The following is a 19,888-nucleotide window of genomic DNA, read 5'->3' as shown; positions in this document are numbered from 1 at the left end:
TGATGGAGACCTTGTTACAAGGCAAAAGTGATAACCAAGTGGCTCGGTGAACAAAACATTGACATTTTGGGTCCATGGCCAAGAAACTCCCCAGGGTCAACACTAACTATTGAGCCTTTGCGTAAACTTGATGTATTTGTTAATAAACATTTACAATCTTATGAAATATTTATAACTGTACACAGAAACATAAAAGATCTAAAAACACTGAAATCGCAAAATTTGTGCAAGTCTCAAGACTTTTAGCCCCTATTGTAGGGGCATGTGTGCGGAGCAATTACCTTCGATTGCAGAATCTGAATTGATATAAGCGACGCCTCTTTCCTGGAGAATTTTTGCATTTTCCTGCAGACAAATAAAAAACAAAACATGAATAACGATAATATAAAGTAATGAGATAGGAGCCATATAAGCGGAGATCTTCTCTGTCCTTTCAAGAGAGCCTACAAAATGTCTCACAGAAGGTTTCTACAGGGCAACCTAGTAAGTCTAACCCTAAAACATTAAGGGGTCCAGTGTCTCCCACTCACCAATTTACTAAATCCGCTCTCCCCATTGAAGGGGTTGGCCAATAAACAACATTCACAGGAGAGGTGATAAATATATGAGGAGACTCTAACCGATCATAAGAGCGGGGGTCCTGTGTCCCCCCAATTTGAATGGACCAGTGGTCATGCAACCATACTACTGCAAAACTCTATGGGGCACTCCATACTGGGCAAGTGACAGCTGTGTTATACAGCTGACTTCTGCCTCTAATAGCAGTGGCCAGAGCCAGCCCCGATTGCTGCCCTTTAACCATTTAGATGCCACTCAATCCCCTTCAGCGGTATTTACATTTTAAGCTACAACTTGTCCCATGAAAAAAAAAATAGACCTTCTTACAGCTAAGTCGATGGAAAAAAAAAAAAAGTTATAGCTTTTGGGAGAAGGAAAGAAAAAAACAAAAGCGAAAAAAAAAAAAAAAGTCAGCCTTCTTCCCAAAACAGCGCCACTATGAATACAGGTTCTCTTTAGTATTGCAGATAGGCTGACCAGAGTGTGGTTGTTTTAGGAAGAAGGCAGACATTTTTTTTTTTCTAATCCTGTACAAGGCCATTTCTTTCTGCAGAGAGTCCATGAGCTTGGAACTCGACCCTGCGAAACATTCGTGACATATCCTGTGGGCACCTCTAGTCCTTCTTTGTCAGTTTTGCAAATTTTACCCATTAAGCATCCGATCTCCGCAGAATATTCTTGCTTGCCCAGTCTATCACCATGGCAGCCATAATACATTTGGAGGTCAAACTCAATGTCGTAATGTTGTGTGTGGTAAATACCAAACATCTCCACAGAAAATAAAATTAAAAAAAAGAACATGTCTTGGGACAGTCTTCTTCCACCCAGTCCGGAAAAATGGAAATTATATATTTTACAGCAGATCTTTGGTCTAGTAAGTCTCCGTTCCTTCAGTCTATGAGCACAGTACATTTATAATGATTGTATCCTAGCAAGGGCCAGGACGAGGGGCAGGCACCCGCCTAGGATGCTACCTTCTGCCTCCTCGAGAGGGGCGCGCTATGGGGGAATAATAGGACATTGCTGAATGCCTGTGGCAGCCTGGCATCTTCCTCTGGCCACAGGCATTCAGCACAGTCATGGCGGGCACACAGGGGAGCAGTGTCAGACACCGCTCACCCCTCTCTCTCCCTGCGCACCAACCTCAGCTCCCTCCTCGCACCCAAATCGTATTTGCATCTGTTAGACACGAAAATAATTCCTGTGAGCCGACAGAAGAGGAGCGGTAATCAGCCCCCTGCTCCACCGGGAACTCCAGCAAAACGCAGGCTACTTCCGGTCTGAGCCCTGTTGGTGACCGAGCACGCAAGGGATGTCGGACGGCGCGATGCAGCGACGTCACTGCGCCATCCAGTGCCCACTGCTGTACTTCATAGAAGAGGAGACAGAGCTGAACAAGACGAGGAGCCTGGATTAAGCGAGTATAAGCTATTTTTTATTTATTTATTTTATATTACTGTAGTTTGCCAATGAATGGGGGCATGTGGGGACATTATACAGTACTAGATGGTGGCCCGATTGCAACGCATCGGGTATTCTAGAATATGTATGCGGCCCACCGGGCGCAATCAGCAGAGCGGTGTTTAAATTTGGCGCCAATATCTCTGGTCGCAGCCGCCGGCCGCGACCAATCAGCGAACCGTATTAGTGAGGACCGGAGAGCGTGTTTAAATTTGGCGCCAAAATCGATGAATGGTCGTGGCCGCGACCAATCAGCAGAGTGGTGTTTAAATTTGGTGCCAATATCGCTGATAGTGTGAAAAGGGAGCACAGTATGGATATGGGGAGGGGGCAGTGTGAAATGGGGGCTGTCACGGGTGTGTCAAAGGTGACAGACAGTCGCCCAGCAGTGGTTTGCAGGAGATCTCCACTTTTGGCAATGTAGACAGCTGCCTAGATAGGGGGCTGTGTTTAGGACCCAGTGACTACCTCCCTTTAGTCTGGGTGTATATATACCTGGGGTGTCTAGGTGGGCGTCGCCAGTTATACTCATTTCTACTTGGATTTGGCTGAAGCAGTATCACGTCCTCTCTGGAGTCTTAGGCCGTGTGTCCTGTTGGAGTTTCTTCTAAAGCTAAGTTGTTATTCCCCTGTATTGTCTTCCCCTTTTGTCTTTAGAGTGCTAGCGGAGGTTGACTAGTGCTCCTTCCACCCCCAGCTATAGCCTTACGCCAGGGATAGTAGGGCGAGGCACGTGATCGGTGACAGCTGCGGAGGCTGTATAGGGACGTAAGGGAGAGACAAGGTTAAGCTAGTCCAGATTAGGTCACCTCTTCCCCCTTTCCCTATTGTGTGGGCTCCCTTTCCCTTTCCCCTCTGTGTTGCACTCACACCTGGCGTGACAGGGGCACAGTATGGAGAGAGGTTAGCATGGCAAGGAGAGAGTAAAGAGATAAAGAGGGAAATCATTGGAGATGGGACAGCCATGGAATAGATCGTGGTTCATAAAGGCAGGCAGTGTGGCGGTTATATCTGATAATGGCTAACAGTGTGGTGGGGGTAGCTCATTAAGGTGGACAGTGTGGAGGCCATATACCACTGGAGGCTTATTTAGGGCATAGTATGGACAGATATTTTTATGCAGAGGGTATTATAATGACACTTATTTTTAAGGGCACTGTGTTGGGATGTGCTGCAGAAGACCAGAGAAGAGGGAATCTGGAAAAACAAGCAGTGGATGTGAAAAATCATCATGGTGTCTGAACAAGATGGAGACGAAAGGAAAGAAACGGCTCAATCAGAGAAGCGGTCACCAATAAGGTACCTGGATGTAAAGGTTTACTTGTTGATACTGACTAGGTCTCATCAGTACTATGGTTCCTATATGGTCCACAGTCTGATAAAGACTGATAACAACGACTCCCAGCATCTCCTTACTATTGTTAAGGACATACTTGGAGTTGTGTGTTCATGAGATACAAATGTATATATGGGCTGACCCGACATTACATTTGAAAGCTGTAAACCAACTGGCCACATTATAGTCAAGTTATATTAGTTTCCATGATTGCCCTTGAGCCTGACATTTAAATATAGGATGTCAGGGATGAATATCACTATTTGTCCCTTGTATTGTGTAAATGGTTCCCAAACAATGATTCTATATCTAATTTTGAAATCACACTCCCTGTTGAGCCTCACCTCTAAAGTATGGCTTCCTCTGCCTAGGACACCAAAATACCTTGTCCCGGCCCTGATCCTAGCTCTAATGCAAATCATCCGTCCAGATGTGATCATGCTGAGCTTGCGCTTCTGCACAGTAGCCAAACAGTACATGCAGAGCTGCAGTGTAAAGCATGGAAAGGAAGCAAACAATCAGACAGTGGCTGAGGCAGGGGATGTATTTATTTTGGTTTCAACAATTAAAGGGTTTTTGTATGAGTCACAAATAGAGATGAGGAAATTTCAGGAAATTGTTTAAATCATCCCGGCAACACGATATTTTTTAAAAAATTCGGTGGAAGCAGGGTTGAAAAGCAATGACTGACTTTCATTTACACAGATTTTTAATTTATGATTAGTTTTGTCAGACTCAAGTTAATGGGTTCTTCTTTCATTAAACGAGGGGTACATTTTTATATATATATATATATATATATATATATGCGTGTGTGTGTGTGTGTGTGTGTGTGTGTGTGTGTGTGTGTGTGTGTGTGTGTGTGTGTGTGTGTGTGTATATATAAATATACACACACACATACACACACAGTACAGACCAAAAGTTTGGACACACCTTCTCATTTAAAGATTTTTCTGTATTTTCAGGACTATGAAAATTGTACATTCACACTGAAGGCATCAAAACGATGAATTAACACATGTGGAATTATATACTTAACGAAAATGTGTGAAACAACTGAAAATATGTCTTATATTCTAGGTTCTTCAAAGTAGCCACCTTTTGCTTTAATGACTGCTTTGCACACTCTTGGCATTCTCTTGATGAGCTTCAAGAGGTAGTCACTGGAAATGGTCTTCCAACAATCTTGAAGGAGTTCCCAGAGATGCTTAGCACTTGTTGGCCCTTTTGCCTTCACTCTGCGGTCCAGCTCACCCCAAACCATCTCGATTGGGTTCAGGTCTGGTGACTGTGGAGGCCAGGTCATCTGGCGTAGCACCCCATCACTCTCATTCTTGGTCAAATAGCCCTTACACAGCCTGGAGGTGTGTTTGGGGTCATTGTCCTGTTGAAAAATAAATGATGGTCCAACTAAATGCAAACCGGATGGAATAGCATGCCGCTGCAAGATGCTGTGGTAGCCATGCTGGTTCAGTATGCCTTCAATTTTAAATAAATCCTGAACAGTGTCACCAGCAAAGCACCCCCAAACCATCACACCTCCTCCTCCATGCTTCACGGTGGGAACCAGGCATGTAGAGTCCATCCGTTCACCTTTTCTGCGCCGCACAAAGACACGGTGGTTTGAACCAAAGATCTCAAATTTGGACTCATCAGACCAAAGCACAGATTTCCACTGGTCTAATGTCCATTCCTTGTGTTCTTTAGCCCAAACCAATCTCTTCTGCTTGTTGCCTGTCCTTAGCAGTGGTTTCCTAGCCGCTATTTTACCATGAAGGCCTGCTGCACAAAGTCTCCTCTTAACAGTTGTTGTAGAGATGTGTCTGTTGCTAGAACTCTGTGTGGCATTGACCTGGTCTCTAATCTGAGCTGCTGTTAACCTGCGATTTCTGAGGCTGGTGACTCGGATAAACTTATCCTCAGAAGCAGAGGTGACTCTTGGTCTTCCTTTCCTGGGGCGGTCCTCATGTGAGCCAGTGTCTTTGTAGCGCTTGATGGTTTTTGCAACTGCACTTGGGGACACTTTCAAAGTTTTCCCAATTTTTCGGACTGACTGACCTTCATTTCTTAAAGTAATGATGGCCACTCGTTTTTCTTTACTGCTTTTTTCTTGCCATAATACAAATTCTAACAGTCTATTCAGTAGGACTATCAGCTGTGTATCCACCTGACTTCTGCACAACACAACTGATGGTCCCAACCCCATTTATAAGGCAAGAAATCCCACTTATTAAACCTGACAGGGCACACCTGTGAAGTGAAAACCATTTCCGGTGACTACCTCTTGAAGCTCATCAAGAGAATGCCAAGAGTGTGCAAAGCAGTCATCAAAGCAAAAGGTGGCTACTTTGAAGAACCTAGAATATAAGACATATTATCAGTTGTTTCACACTTTTTTGTTAAGTATATAATTCCACATGTGTTAATTCATAGTTTTGATGCCTCCAGTGTGAATGTACAATTTTCATAGTCATGAAAATACAGAAAAATCTTTACAGGAGAAGGTGTGTCCAAACTTTTGGTATTTACTGTGTATATATATATATATATATATATATATATATATATATATATATAATATACATACATACATACATACATACATACATATATATATATATATATATATATATATATATATATATATATATATATACACATATATACACACACACACTCACATTTATTTTTATTTAGTTATTTTTTAATAATTTTTTACATTTCTAACTATTCCTCTTGGGGCACTGCGATCGCTTGACACTGTAGTATTACAGTGCATTGTGAAATTGACAAACTCCTTCATAGGAGTTCTAGCATGGCGGACACGGGGGCCATTAGTAAGCTCCCGGATGCCACGGCAACCAATCGGCACACACGTTCAATGGCTGTCAGAAGTGACAGCTGCCATTTTAAAAACGTTTTAATGCCGCAGTCATGCTGGATAGTGGCATTTAGGAGGTTAAACTGCTCAAATGACATAATTTACTCTCAAGTGCCAGATATGTAATAAAACTGGCACCAGTGCTGTATGGAGTGGGCTCCGAAACAAATAGCGATGGCGCACGGCCGCTGTACACACATGGCGGCTGTCGTCAAGGGTTTGAGCCCATTGTGTTATGCTTTGCCGCCTCAGGCCTTGTAACTAAGGATAACACAGTCAGACCTTTAGATGTCCATAGCAACCAATCACAGTGCAGCTTTCATTGTTGAAAAGCAGAATATGAAATGAAAGCTGAGCTGTGATTGGATGCCATGGGAAATAAAGTCAATTTTATAAATCTCCTCCATTATATCACTTTTACCAGTGGCCTTTGTTTAATTAGATGCAAAATACAAGAAATGAAAGCCGTTCTGTAAAATGTAAATGTCAGGGAGTTGTTTCTCTCAATGATTCCATAATAACAAATGTCATTACAGAAAGAGACGCCCACAGTCGTATGTCTCCCTGCCATATCCACACCGCCCTTTCCAGTCCGTGAGCCATTAACAGCCCAGAAACACGTGGGATGTGTGATCCTAGTTATATATTTAGATGCACTCGATTGCAGATTGCTCTTTTGATTTTGGTGAATATGAAAACTCGGATTTTTTGCAGATTCTACCTCTACGGACCCTCCGAGGGAGGTAAAACTCCCACTAAATCCGAGTGTAGTTTTATACAAATGCCAATTATTGGAAACGGCAGTGCCTGTGCAAACGCAGACATACTAGTTTCCCTATGTCAACACTTCCATCCCCAAATGGTTGAGAGTTATCATAGGGACAAATCATGTACATCCCATTCCTTCTATTCCTGCAAATACTCAAGCTATTTTTCAATGCAGAAGTGCAAAATGTTTCTTCAGACAGAGAGAGGACTAGAACTCTAGATTGCTACTTTCAATAGGTGGAACTAGAGTTCTAGTCCTCTTCCTCTCTGAAGAGATAATTTGCATATTTAATTTCCCAGAGGAGCATGTATGACGTGTCCCCTGGGCCGTGGGGTACTCGGTAGCCGGGCCGGTCGTTGCTAGGGGAGATGTCGCAGTGGCGGTGACCCGGTCCGTGACCCAGGGAGGTCAATAAAGGGGGTTATTTACAGGGGATTTATAGTTTTTATATAAAGTTTGTGACGCCACCTGCGGAGCGGGTCCTCTGGAGCTGATGTTAGTGCAGCAGAGTTGGTTTAGCTCTTCACAGGTAGAGCTTAGCTCAAGGGCATTGCAGGGATGTTATAGATGAAGTAGGTGTGTAGAGTGGTGTAGAGGGGATGATCGCGCAGTAATAATTCGCAGAGACAGTGGGGTGCAGTTTTCAGGGTTTTACTCATGATTTTTAGATTCCAAGTTACCAGGGCCAGGGTAACTTCCCACGTCGTCCTGTGCTTACTCAGGGAGGGGTTCAGTAAACCCTCAGGCAATTCCAGAGTACTTAGTGGGACCCCGTTCTGTGTGTTCCTTCTGGCCGTCTCCCTGCACCTCACACCCAGTGTCCCAAGCCGGTGACCGCAGACCTTGTCGGGCGACGTCTTCTCTGTCCCCTGGGTCCTCTATGGCCTCCTTTTTGGTGAGTTAGAGGTGGCTGTTGGCTGCAGCACCTGAAATGCTGCACCCTCCGGTTATCTAGTTGAGACTTGAAGAACTCTGATAGTTTAGGGGCGGGTCCCCTCTCTGTGGCCTGATCCTTCCACTCCTGGTGGGTTCGGGCGCACGGGTGGCATCCGCACTGCCCATGCCCCTGGGATCCTTTCTGCTTTACTGGAGCCTTCCTTCCTGCTCCTCTCCTCTCTTCAGTCTGTCCTGGTCCTCTCTCACTAGGCCCTCCTCCTGAGCAGAGCTCCTGCAGAGCTCCTGCTCCTTTCACTCTTCTCCCAGACTGTCTGACTGACCTCTACTCAACTCCCAAGATGGCTCCCCTTTTTATATCCTCCCTCTCAAGTGCTCCCCTGACCTGCTTCCTCCACCCACACCCACTACATAGTTCCCCCTCTCTTAGTTCCCCACAAGAGCCAGGCCTGGCTTGTCACTCTCCACAAGGAAAAACATTACCCATTAAACTTCAATGTAGAAGGTAATTAAAACATGTGCATGAATCAAAAACTCTGCATTATGCCACTCCTTTGTTAATCCTCCTAGAAATGTATGAGTACATTGATATCTGAATGTTCCAGTTGTCTTCATGAATAATGCACACACCTACATAGTCTGACAATGTCCTAGCAGGGTTGATCCTGCCAGATTACTCAAGTATACAAGCGATTAATAAGTGGAGTGGTGACCCGCCAGCGTTGTCCCAGCCCAGTCACAGCCTGGTCTTCACGCGCTTGTGTGACATTGTTAAGCCACTTGAGTTCTGAAGCCAATAAGTGGCCGCTAATAGGCTGCAGCGGTCACACCTCGCCCCCAAAGCCTGAGTTTTGTCCAAGGGAAGTGTGAAAACTGTAGCCCATTATTATACCACATCGGCAATGCAGACTATCATTGTCCGCTAATGGGCTGCAGTTCTCACACTTCCCTCCATGGAAGGTGTAAGTGCTGTAGCCCAGGAGTGGCAACTTAATGGCTGCAGCACTTATGTGGCCTAACAAGGTCACGCAAGTGCCAGGACACCCGGTGCCAACTGCAATATCACCCGTATGGTAGGGGAGAATAGGGTATTTTTATTTTCTGTAGGCACTGTTGCATTTAAGTCAGGTGTATTTTCAATTTATTTTTTTGCTATTTTTCATATCTATATAATAAAATGTCAGACATTTTGTCATTTTTAAACTGGTAAATAGACTTTATACTAGAATCATGCTTGCTGTTTCGTGAAGATTACTTTTCTATGAATTTCATTATCACAGACAGGATTACAATGAAATAATAGATCTCACAAGATCCACCATTTACAATAGGTGATGTCACAGCTCACCTTCTCCTCCTCCTGTACAATGACTGATAACCCCTCTATATACAGTAGATATCACAGGAGCCACCATTCACAACAGGTGATATCACAGCTCACTTCCTCTTCCTCGTATACGACTGATAACACCTCTATATATAGTAGATAGAATAGGATCCATGTGAGCAATAGGTGATGTCACAGCTCACCAACTCTCCCTCGCTTCATGATAACCTTTGCCCAAATAAGAGAAAATACATACGGTATATTTAAGTCAATAGGACAAGAGTCCGTCTAATGAAAAGAATGAGAAACATAAGCCTAATATTAGGTTTTATGATTTTTTTAATATACAGCCCCTGGCAAAAATTATGGAATCACCAGGCTTGGAGGATGTTCGTTCAGTTTTTTAATGTTGTTGAAAAAAAGCAGATCACAGACATGGCACAAAACTAAAGTCATTTCAAATGGCAACTTTAGGGCTTTAAGAAACACTAAAAGAAATCAAGATTAAAAATGTGGTACTCAGTAAGGGTATTTTTTTTCAGACCAAGCAGAGGGAAAAAATTACGGAATCACTCAATTCTGAGGAAAAAATTAAGGAATCATGAAAAACAAACACACAAAAGAACACTCCAATACATCACTAGTATTTTGTTGCACCACCTCTGGCTTACAGCTTGCAGTCTCTGAGGCATGGACTTAATGAGGGACAAACAGTAGTCTTCATCAATCTGGCTCCAACTTTCTCTGATTGCTGTTGCCAGATCTGCTTTGCAGGTTGGAGCCTTGTCATGGACCATTTTCTTCAACTTCCACCAAAGATTTTCAATTGGATTGAGCTCCTGACTATTTGCAGGCCATGACATTGACCTTATGTGTCTTCTTTCAAGGAATGTTTTCACAGTTTTTGCTCTATGGCAGGATGCATTATCATCTTGAAAAATGATGTCATCATCCCCAAACATCCTTTCAATTGGGATAAGAAAACTGTCCAAAATATCAATGTAAACTTGGGCATTTATTGAAGATGTAATGACAGCCATCTCCCCAGTGCCTTTACCTGACATGCAGCCCCATATCAATGACTGGAAATTTGCATGTTCTCTTCATGCAGTCATCTTTATAAATCTCATTGGAACGGCACCAAACAAAAGTTCCAGCATCATCACCTTGCCCAATGCAGATTCGCGATTCATCAATGAATATGACTTTAATCCACTCATCCACAGTCCACGATTGCTTTTCCTTAGCCCATTGTAACCTTGTTTTTTTCTGTTTAGGTGTTAATGATGGCTTATGCTTAGCTTTTATGTATGTAAATCCCATTTCCTTTAGGCGGTTTCTTACAGTTCGGTCACAAACATTGACTCCAATTTCCTCCCATTCATTCCTCGTTTGTTTTGTTGTGCATTTCCTGTTTTGGAGACATATTGCTTTACGTTTCCGGTCTTGATGCTCTGATGTCTTCCTTGGTCTACCAGTATGTTTGCCTTTAACAACCTTCCCATGTTGTTTGTATTTGATCCAGATTTTAGACACAGCTGACTGTGAACAACCAACATCTTTAGCAACATTGCGTGATGATTTACCTTCTTTTAAGAGTTTGATAATCCTCTCCTTTGTTTCAATTGACATCTCTCGTGTTGGAGCCATGATTCATGTCAGTCCATTTGGTACAACAGCTCTCCAAGGTGTGATCATTCCTTTTTAGATGCAGATTAACGAGCAGATCTAATTTGATGCCGGTGTTAGTTTTGGTAATGAAAATTTACAGGGTGATTCCATAATTTTTTCCTCAGAATTGAGTGATTCCATAATTTTTTCCTCAGAATTGAGTGATTCCATAATTTTTTCCCTCTGCTTGGTATGAAAAAAATTACCCTTACTGAGTACCACATTTTTAATCTTGATTTCTTTTCGTGTTTCTTAAAGCCCTAAAGTTGCCATTTTAAATGACTTTAGTTTTGTGCCATGTCTGTGATCTGCTTTTTTTCAACAACATTAAACAACTGAAAGAACATCCTCCGGGCCCGGTGATTCCATAATTTTTGCCAGAGGTTGTAGATTGTGATATGAAATTTTGAGAAATAAAAAATACATTTAACCTACCATTTATCTATATATCTATACTGGTGACTTCACATGTGACAGTGGCTAGGTGTACTGCTACTCCTGCACCCCCTCTCTCTTCTTGGCTTGATAGTCGATGGCAGTCTCTCAGACTTGGGGCAGGGGGGGGTCTAGACCTCGGCTCAACAGGCGACGTTGGATTCCAGAAGCTTAATCAGCAAAGAGCGCAGGTCCTGGCCCTGGCCAACATATGCAGAACTCTGGACACTTCTGCAAGGGATCCGGATTTTGTCACGCAGTGTCTGACACTTTGGTGACACAGGCCTCCTGCTGCGGCCTGCCTCGATGGACTCTGTGGCACCTTTAGAGCGCGTCTGCTCTTTTCTCCAGCTTGGCGCCAAATCTCCCTGTGGTTTGACGCCCAGGGCTTTAATATCCAGGAAATCCCTCCTGTTGGTCACCTGTTCAGGTCCAGCACTTGAATTTACTCACCCATCAAATCCTCTAGCACAACTTGGTTCCGCTTGATTTTGCCTGGCCAGCAGATGGCAGTCTTTCCCCACTATTGGCACATCCTGCAAGAGTTCTTCTGCAATTTTACTGCCTCCTATTACATTCCTCTCCCTTTTTGTTCGCCAGTCTCCGAGGAGAGTGGAATCCTTGCAAGTTCGACGTTTCTTCACAGGTAACCCAAGTTCAGCCAAGAATTAAGCGTACTTCTTGGTGTTCTGCTGTATCTGAGACCAGACAAACTGATAGTGGGGCTCAGTCCTGCTGGGCTCTACTCACCGAAGCGCCTCTGGAGTCCCCGAAGACTCAATCACCGGGGATTGTAAATCACCTCCCGGTTCATTCTCTGTCCCACTTGAGAGCAGCATCGACAATTCTGGTGGACCCAATGGCACTGCAAGCAATCCTTCCTCATCTTCTAAGGCCCTCCTTTGTGGGACTTCAGCCACTTCTGTTGGGGACTCAGCCCCGTAACAGTCCTCTGCTTCGGAAGAGCAGGGTTGCAGCATATTCTGGTGCAACACTCTGGGTGCGGCAGCATCACCTCCCTCGGGTCTGACCTCGTAGACCGGGTTGTCTGGGTGGACCTTTCTCACTACTCAGTAGGGTGCCGCCTCCCAACGGTGATCCAGCTTGCTTCTGGGCCTGTACTAGCACACGGTACCCTGGCTACAGTTGTCCACCTAAGATCGGGGACCAACTTGAATGTTCCACTTCCCGAAACTTTTGTTCAACTAATCCTCTTACTGAAGTCGGTGTTGGTACTCTCGGATCCAGGTATCTGGACTACTGCCTGGACAGGGGTCTTCTGAGTCCAGCTCAGTGATTTCTCCTCCGTTCCGCCACGAACAGTAGTATATAGGGAGTGTAATAAGAAGTCGCATGGACTTGATTGTTATAAACCCACACACGAATTCAAGTCACTTCATCTTCTTGTCCTCTTCCAGCATTCGCCACATTTGTAACAGGGTTTGGTTACCGCGCTCACCTTCCCCGTTCCCCTGAGGATGATACGGCGTCATTCGAGATTTATCAATTCCGTGAATACGATACAGCTTGTCCATCACTTGTCCCTGGAAGCAGCATATTGAAATGAAGTCCTGACAGATGGCCCTGGTTGCAGCTTCAGCTGTCTGGTCCCAAGTGGGGGTCACCACTGCAAACTTGGTGAAGTTATCAGTCATCTCCAAGCAATACCTGTAACCATTGTACGAAGTTCCGATCATCAGGTAGTCGATCATCAGGACCTCCAAAAGGCACAAAAGTTCGGATAGTCTGAACAAGAGCTCTCTGTTCTGGGGGTTTATTTAGCTCACAGCGTCAACATTTTCAGCAAACTCCTTCAACCTCTTGACGCAGTTGGGGCCAATATACCAGCCATTGTAACCAACGAAAGGTCTTCTCCACACCAAATTGGGTACCCCTCTCATGAGCTCCTTTAGCTAGTTGCACTACTAGCGCTTCTAGAGCCACTACTTGCCAGGAACCATCAAACTCTCGAGGTAGTTGAATCCCTAGACACGCAAGGCCATCTTTCAGGAAGAGCCTTTCCCACTGGCCCAAGATCTGCAGGGTAGTTGGGAGTGAAGCAGCCCTAGCCTCTTGATCAAGCCGTTGTCCCAGAAAGACCCATTTCCTCAGCTTCGGTAGTTATGGGTTGGATTGTTGATGTATCCACTCGTCTCTTGAATGACCTAGAATATGGGTGGGTCTGGGCTCTTCAGTGGTTATTACAGTCGCGGCAAACTGCCTGAAATCTGGGATCTTGTCACCTTCAAGCTCTTCGTATATGTCTCTCTTGGGTGACTCAGGACAGGGCATCTGCATGAGTGTTCAGGGCCTTGGACCAATCGGAGATCTTGTACTGATATTTAAATATCCTTGCAACCCACCACTGCTCTAGCACGCAGAGCTTTGAATTTACTAAGTGGGCCAAGGGGTTGTTGTCTGTCCGCACCTATACTTCTGACCCAGACAAGTACTCCTCGAACATCTCAGTCATGGCCCATACTAGCCCCAGCAACTTCACTTTGAATGAACTGTAGTTGTCCGGATTCTCCTCCGTGTCCTGCAGCGATTGACTGGCATACGCGATCACCCACTCTCTTACCTCTTGATCAAGCCGTTGTCCCAGAAAGACCCATTTCCTCAGCTTCGGTAGTTCTGGGTTGGATTGTTGATGTATCCACTCGTCTCTTGAATGACCTAGAATATGGGTGGGTCTGGGCTCTTCAGTGGTTATTACAGTCGCGGCAAACTGCCTGAAATCTGGGATCTTGTCACCTTCAAGCTCTTCGTATATGTCTCTCTTGGGTGACTCAGGACAGGGCATCTGCATGAGTGTTCAGGGCCTTGGACCAATCGGAGATCTTGTACTGATATTTAAATATCCTTGCAACCCACCACTGCTCTAGCACGCAGAGCTTTGAATTTACTAAGTGGGCCAAGGGGTTGTTGTCTGTCCGCACCTGTACTTCTGACCCAGACAAGTACTCCTCGAACATCTCAGTCATGGCCCATACTAGCCCCAGCAACTTCACTTTGAATGAACTGTAGTTGTCCGGATTCTCCTCCGTGTCCTGCAGCGATTGACTGGCATAAGCGATCACCCACTCTCTTACTTCTTGTACCTGAGCCAATACTGCTCCTAGCCCATACAAGCTCCCATCAGTGTACAACACAAAGGGCTTTGAGAAGTCAGCATAGGCCAGGATTGCAGCATCCGTCAGTGCCATCTTCAATGCACGGAACGCTTCCTCTTGTCGTAGACCCCACTGAATGGGTTGACGCCTGGCTCCTCCGGACGTTCCTCTCAACAACTCGTTGAGTGGTACTGCAATCTTAGTGAAGTCTTTTATGAATCCGGCGAACCCCAGGAATGCCCTCAGTTCTCTCAGGTTGGTAGGTGTGGACCACTTCTGGACTGCAGCCACTTTCTCTGCGGTGGGGTGTACTGCCGCGCTGGACACTGTGTCCCAGGTATTTAATCTCCCGTTTAAATAGATGACACTTACAGGGCTTGATTTTTAACCCGTGTTTTTGAAGCCGCACTTGCTCCAGCCGCTGGAGGTGATCTTCAAACATAGCAGAATAAATGATTATGTCATCCAAGTATATCAAAGTGGCTTCAAAGTTGAGATCCCCCAAGCATCTTTCCATCAGATGCTGAAAGGTCCCTGGTGCATTTGTTAGTCCAAATGGCATTCGGTTGAACTCGAACAAGCCCATAGAGAGGAGAAAGGCTTTTTTCAGACGGTCCTTCTCAGCTACCGACTTGCCTATAGCCACTAGCTAGGTCGAGAGAAGAGAAGAATTTAGCATTTCCCAACGCAGACAGAGACTCCTTGATTCTGGGTAAGGGATAGGAGTACCGCACAGTACACGCATTAAGCCTCCGGTAGTCCACGCAGAATCTCAGGGTACCGTCCTTTTTCTGAAACAACATGATAGGGGCTGCCCAGGGACTCTGACTCTCGCAGATCACACCGTTCCGCAACATGTGGGCAACAGTTCTTTCACCTGCTACAATTGAGGTTGGATCTGCAGTTACCTCTCTCGAATGGGAGCAGTAGTTGCTGTACGTATTTGGTGCACCCAAAGTAGTCTTCATGTTGTGTCAACACCCCCCGATAGCTCTGTAGCAATTGTTCAATTGGTCCACTTGCCTCGAGGAAACCTCAGTAAGACTGGCCTCCATCTATTCCAAGAGATCACGTCCAGCCAATGGTTCACTTCCATTTTCCGGTCTATTGAGCGACATCTCTAAGGTCTTCCTGTATTATACAAACTCAAGCCACCTCTTGTCAAGGCAACAACTGTAGACTTGCTTCACTTAGATTGAAGCAGCGCACAGGTACTTGCCCCTGCCGCACGTTGGCCAGAGTGCAAGCAACCAATAGTCCGGAGAGCGCCTCTTCTCCCTGTATTGGCTCAATCTGGACGTCCACACCCTCTAAGGATACATGTGCCAATAACGGTAAAGTGAGTACAGTCTGTCCCACCAGCAGTGTCATGGTGGTTTCGGGCGGTATTAATACCTTGCCGAGATACTGGGAGGCAGCAGGTAACGTTTGGATTTGGCTGACTTCCACGAGTTGCTTAAACACCCTCTTACTGGCCAGGTCACAAGTGGCAGGGTCCAGTTATTTTTATCGGGGCCCTCGGCCAAGATTTGTCCCACTTCTTTTAGCACACTCATGCCCAGGGTTACAATGGGCCCTCCTTCTCCGGACCCTTTGGTTAGCACTATCCTTTCGGCCCAGATCTTTTCTGCACACCCGGACAGAGATGCACCCTACCCCCGCTACTGGGATAGGCAGTTGATTAGCCGCCACCAGCCGGATGGTGTGTTCTTTTTGGGAGAGAGCAACTTTAGGAAAATGACTCTGGAAATACGTCTCCGGCTTAGTGGTCACCTGAGACCCCGTGTCCATCAAGCAGTGAATGCGTTGTCCATTGAATTCAGCCCAGATAATGGGTCTCTCAGAGACAATATCCTCAGAGTTCTCCCTCCCGCTTTTTGAGGCTCGAAACCCCACGGTATGATCCACGACCGTGGGGCACATTAGTTTAACGGGCGTCCCCATTTTTTTCATTTCTCGGCTCGAGAAGTCTATTGAGATATGCCCTCTTCCTCCGCAGGTCTAACATTCTGGTTTGTGTTCCGCCGAGTGACTGCGTACGCGGCATGGTGGGGTTCGGAAGGAGCACTTTCCACGCTGACCTCCTTTCATGTGGAGGCGTGTGACCAGCTACAGGGATGGAAGCAGGAGTCCCCTTAAGAGTGCACAGCTCACGGATCTCTTGACTTATCTCCCCCACCCAGTCAGGTCGATTCAGGAGTGACCACTTCGTGGCTCCAGACCGCGGCGGTGAGAATAGGGATCTCTTTCTCCAAGACTGTAGCTTCGACCCCGACCTAAAGGAAGCCCAGATATGGGCTCAAGCGCAGTCGGCTCCTTTAAGATCTGCTTCAGGGAAGGATTCCTCAGGCTAGCAATGTGTTGGTCACGCAGCACTTTGTCCATTGGACCTAGTTCTCGGTGCCCATCTTGAGCCTTCTTGGCGATATGGGTCGTCACTTTCTGCAAAGCATTAACATACTAAGTTATGGTCTCATTTTCCCCTTAGACCCACTGGAACAACCACAGACAAAGGTGCCCTAGGTCTGTGGTATCACATGCATATCCTTCAAGATTTTTATTACTTTGTCCACAGTGTCACAGTCCCTAGGTGGGCGGTACATCACCATCTATCAGGCCTCCCCGTCAAGGGTCAGTAGGGCTAGCTCGGCCTGGGCGTAAGGGGTCAGGGGATACATGCGTAGCATATTTCTCAGCCTCTCTACCCAGTCCCACAGCAACATGCTGCTCCCTGTGAACTTGGGAAGATTGCCGAGCATAGCCCCAAGGGTATATGTCCCTTGCCGGGCTCGGTCACGGAGTGATCCGCCATCTCTGTGTCCGAATGTTGCATCCTGCCGACTACGCCAAATGTAACAGTTGCCGGAATGCAACGCACAGAGACCACGAGGCAAGAACAGTCAGGGATTGCTTTGATGACTGCTTTGCACACTCTTGGCATTCTTTTTTTTAAATTGCCAGCATTTGGGGGAAACTGGAGACATCATACAGCATGGGGTGGCTGTTTGAGGAATTCAAACTGCATGGGAGGCCTGTGTGGGCACAACATACTGTGTGGGGGGCTGCGTGGAGACATCATATAGTACGAGAGGATGTGTGGAGACATTATACGGTGTAGAAACATCATACTGTGTGAGGGGCTGTGTGGAGATATTATATAGTACGAGAGGATAGGTGGAGACATCATATTGTGTGGGGACATCATACAGCGTGAGAGGCTTTGTGGAGACATCATAGTACGAGAGGATGGGTGGAGACCTCATACTGTGTACGGACATCATACTGTGTAGGGACATCATACTGTGTACGGACATCATACTGTGTTCTATGATGTGTAGGACATCATTCTTTGTGTGGGGCTGTAGGAACATTATACTGTGTGGGAGGCCGCGTGTGTACATCATACTGTGCGGGGACATAATACTGCGTAGGAAGTTCGGTGGCAACATTATACTGTTTAAGGGGCATCATATTGTATTGGAAGCTGTTGATCAAGGAAAAAGGGCCGAATAAAAGGAGCAGTATGATTTATAAACTTTATAAAAAGCATTACATTATATAGTTTTGGATTAGCTGCTAATAGAAAACATTTTACAATAAGCCCTATTGAAACATATATTAGGAATAGCAATTAATCAACAGATCTAATTCTGCTCAATTTTAAGTAATAAAAATTAAACATAAAATGATTTATTTATAATAATAATATTAATAATAATAATCAGAACTAAGTTTGGCCTGTTGATTCAGCTCTCCAAAGTGTCTTGTTCTTGCATTTGGCCCCTTGAGAAAATTAATTGCTCCCCCTGTCAAATATAAAACCCTGGTCAACAGCGCTGGACTTTTTGGTTCTGGAGATTGATTTCTCTCACCTCAGCCCATTCTGTCGATCCCAACAGCCCGAACTCTTCTGCATCCCAGCTAGCAAAGACGATAGTTCTTCTGGGCCGCCAGCCTGAAATAACAAAAAAGGGATGTTAATAATTACTTGTGCATCGCAAAATTGGGTAATGAACCCGATCTAAAATTTTGACCACCTACCCCGATTCGCCAACAGGTCAATCCACCAGCCAGCAATGAAATTTGTGCCCGTGATAGACCAGTCTCAAATGGGTCTTATACAAGTAAATTGTCCTAGCCGATGTTTATTATAAAACATCTACGGTTAATTAATGCTGTATAAATCCCAAACATCATGACAGCACAGTGCGTCATCTCACTATTTGGCTGCAGGCAAAATACAACCTGCCAAATGTAATCTCAAGAAAACCTGTTCCTTCCCCTCACTTGAACCGGGCTACGAGACATTAGGTGTCAGAGTATTATTATTTTTTTGACGATGTTGAAATGTTTTTTTTTTTTTTAGTAAAAAATAAATAACTTATCTATGTGGAAACCATCAACAAGCTGCTGTTGACGAATCTATTATGACAATTCAGTATTGTGAAAGTGTGACGTCAAAGTTATTCTATGCATGATGAAAATGGTACTAGTATTGTGGTGCATGGACTTATATAGTCGGGGTTGTGTCATGTGTCACAAGGTTAGAGTAACAAGCCAGGCTTGGGATGTCAGAGTGAGGAGACTTATACGCCATTCATGCACCTCTGGGAAATTAAAAATGCAAATTCTCTCTTCAGACAGTAAGAGGACTAAAATTCTAGCACCACCCATTGGAAGTAGCAATCCTAAAAGTCAATATTGACCCTCTAACAAGCCTTGTCACATGATCTCAATTTGCAGATACGGTGTTTCTGGATATTGCCCCTCGTCGGTGCAAAGTATGAGATCTGATTTGGCAGGGTGAGAGGCTAAGACTTGGATGTAAGGGGTAAGGTTTCTCCTTGTGGAGTGTGACAAGCCAGGCCTGGTATGTCAGAGTGAGGAGACTTATAGGCCATGCATGCTCCTCTGGGAAATTAAATATGCAAATTGCCTCTTCAGGCAGGAAGAAGATTTGTAGGATTGCTACTTCCAATAGGTGGCACTAGAGTTCAAGTCATATGGTGTTTCCTAAATCATATGGCAAGGTTCGTTAAAGGGTCAATATTGACTTTTAGGATTGCTACTTCCAAAATGTGACACTAGAGTTCTTTTCCTCTCTGAAGAGGCAATTTGCATATGGCTGGATACAGAACACCTGACAAGCCATCTAATCTGGTAACTCTGGTTTGGCGAGCTACATGGTAGGAAGAAGTAACACTTCCTTAAGGCCCCGTCACACTTAGCGACGCTGCAACGATCCCGACAACGATACGACCTGTCAGGGATCGTTGCTGCGTCGCTATGTGGTCGCTGGTAAGCTGTCAAACAGGCAGGCTCACCAACGATCAGGGGAGCAGCGACATCGTGGAAAGAATCTTTCCACGATGTCCTGCTCCTGGTTACCAGCCTGCTGAAGCAGGAGCAGGCTGGTAACAATGATAAACATCGGGTTACT

At 45.3% G+C, this 19,888-nt stretch overlaps 1 protein-coding gene across 2 annotated transcripts in view; it reads right to left on the bottom strand.

Annotated features, from left to right (window-relative positions):
- The window catches only part of LOC141192769 (N-acetylated-alpha-linked acidic dipeptidase 2-like), an 84,011-nt gene that overhangs the window by 19,467 nt on the left and 44,656 nt on the right, over window positions 1-19,888 (bottom strand). For both annotated transcript variants that reach the window (XM_073662055.1, XM_073662054.1), the window contains exons 11-12: window positions 18,321-18,403; window positions 282-345 (exon numbers count right to left, since the gene is read on the bottom strand). In XM_073662055.1, coding sequence (XP_073518156.1) covers window positions 282-345; window positions 18,321-18,403 — 147 coding nt within the window. The remainder of the gene's footprint in view (window positions 1-281; window positions 346-18,320; window positions 18,404-19,888) is intronic.

This window comes from Phyllobates terribilis, unplaced genomic scaffold (assembly GCF_046119375.1).
Source record: "Phyllobates terribilis strain yellow unplaced genomic scaffold, ASM4611937v1 Scaffold_2__4_contigs__length_985480577, whole genome shotgun sequence".
Lineage (NCBI taxonomy): Eukaryota > Metazoa > Chordata > Amphibia > Anura > Dendrobatidae > Phyllobates > Phyllobates terribilis.
Note: the sequence above shows the minus strand (reverse complement) of the source record. Positions and strands in the feature narration are given on the sequence as shown.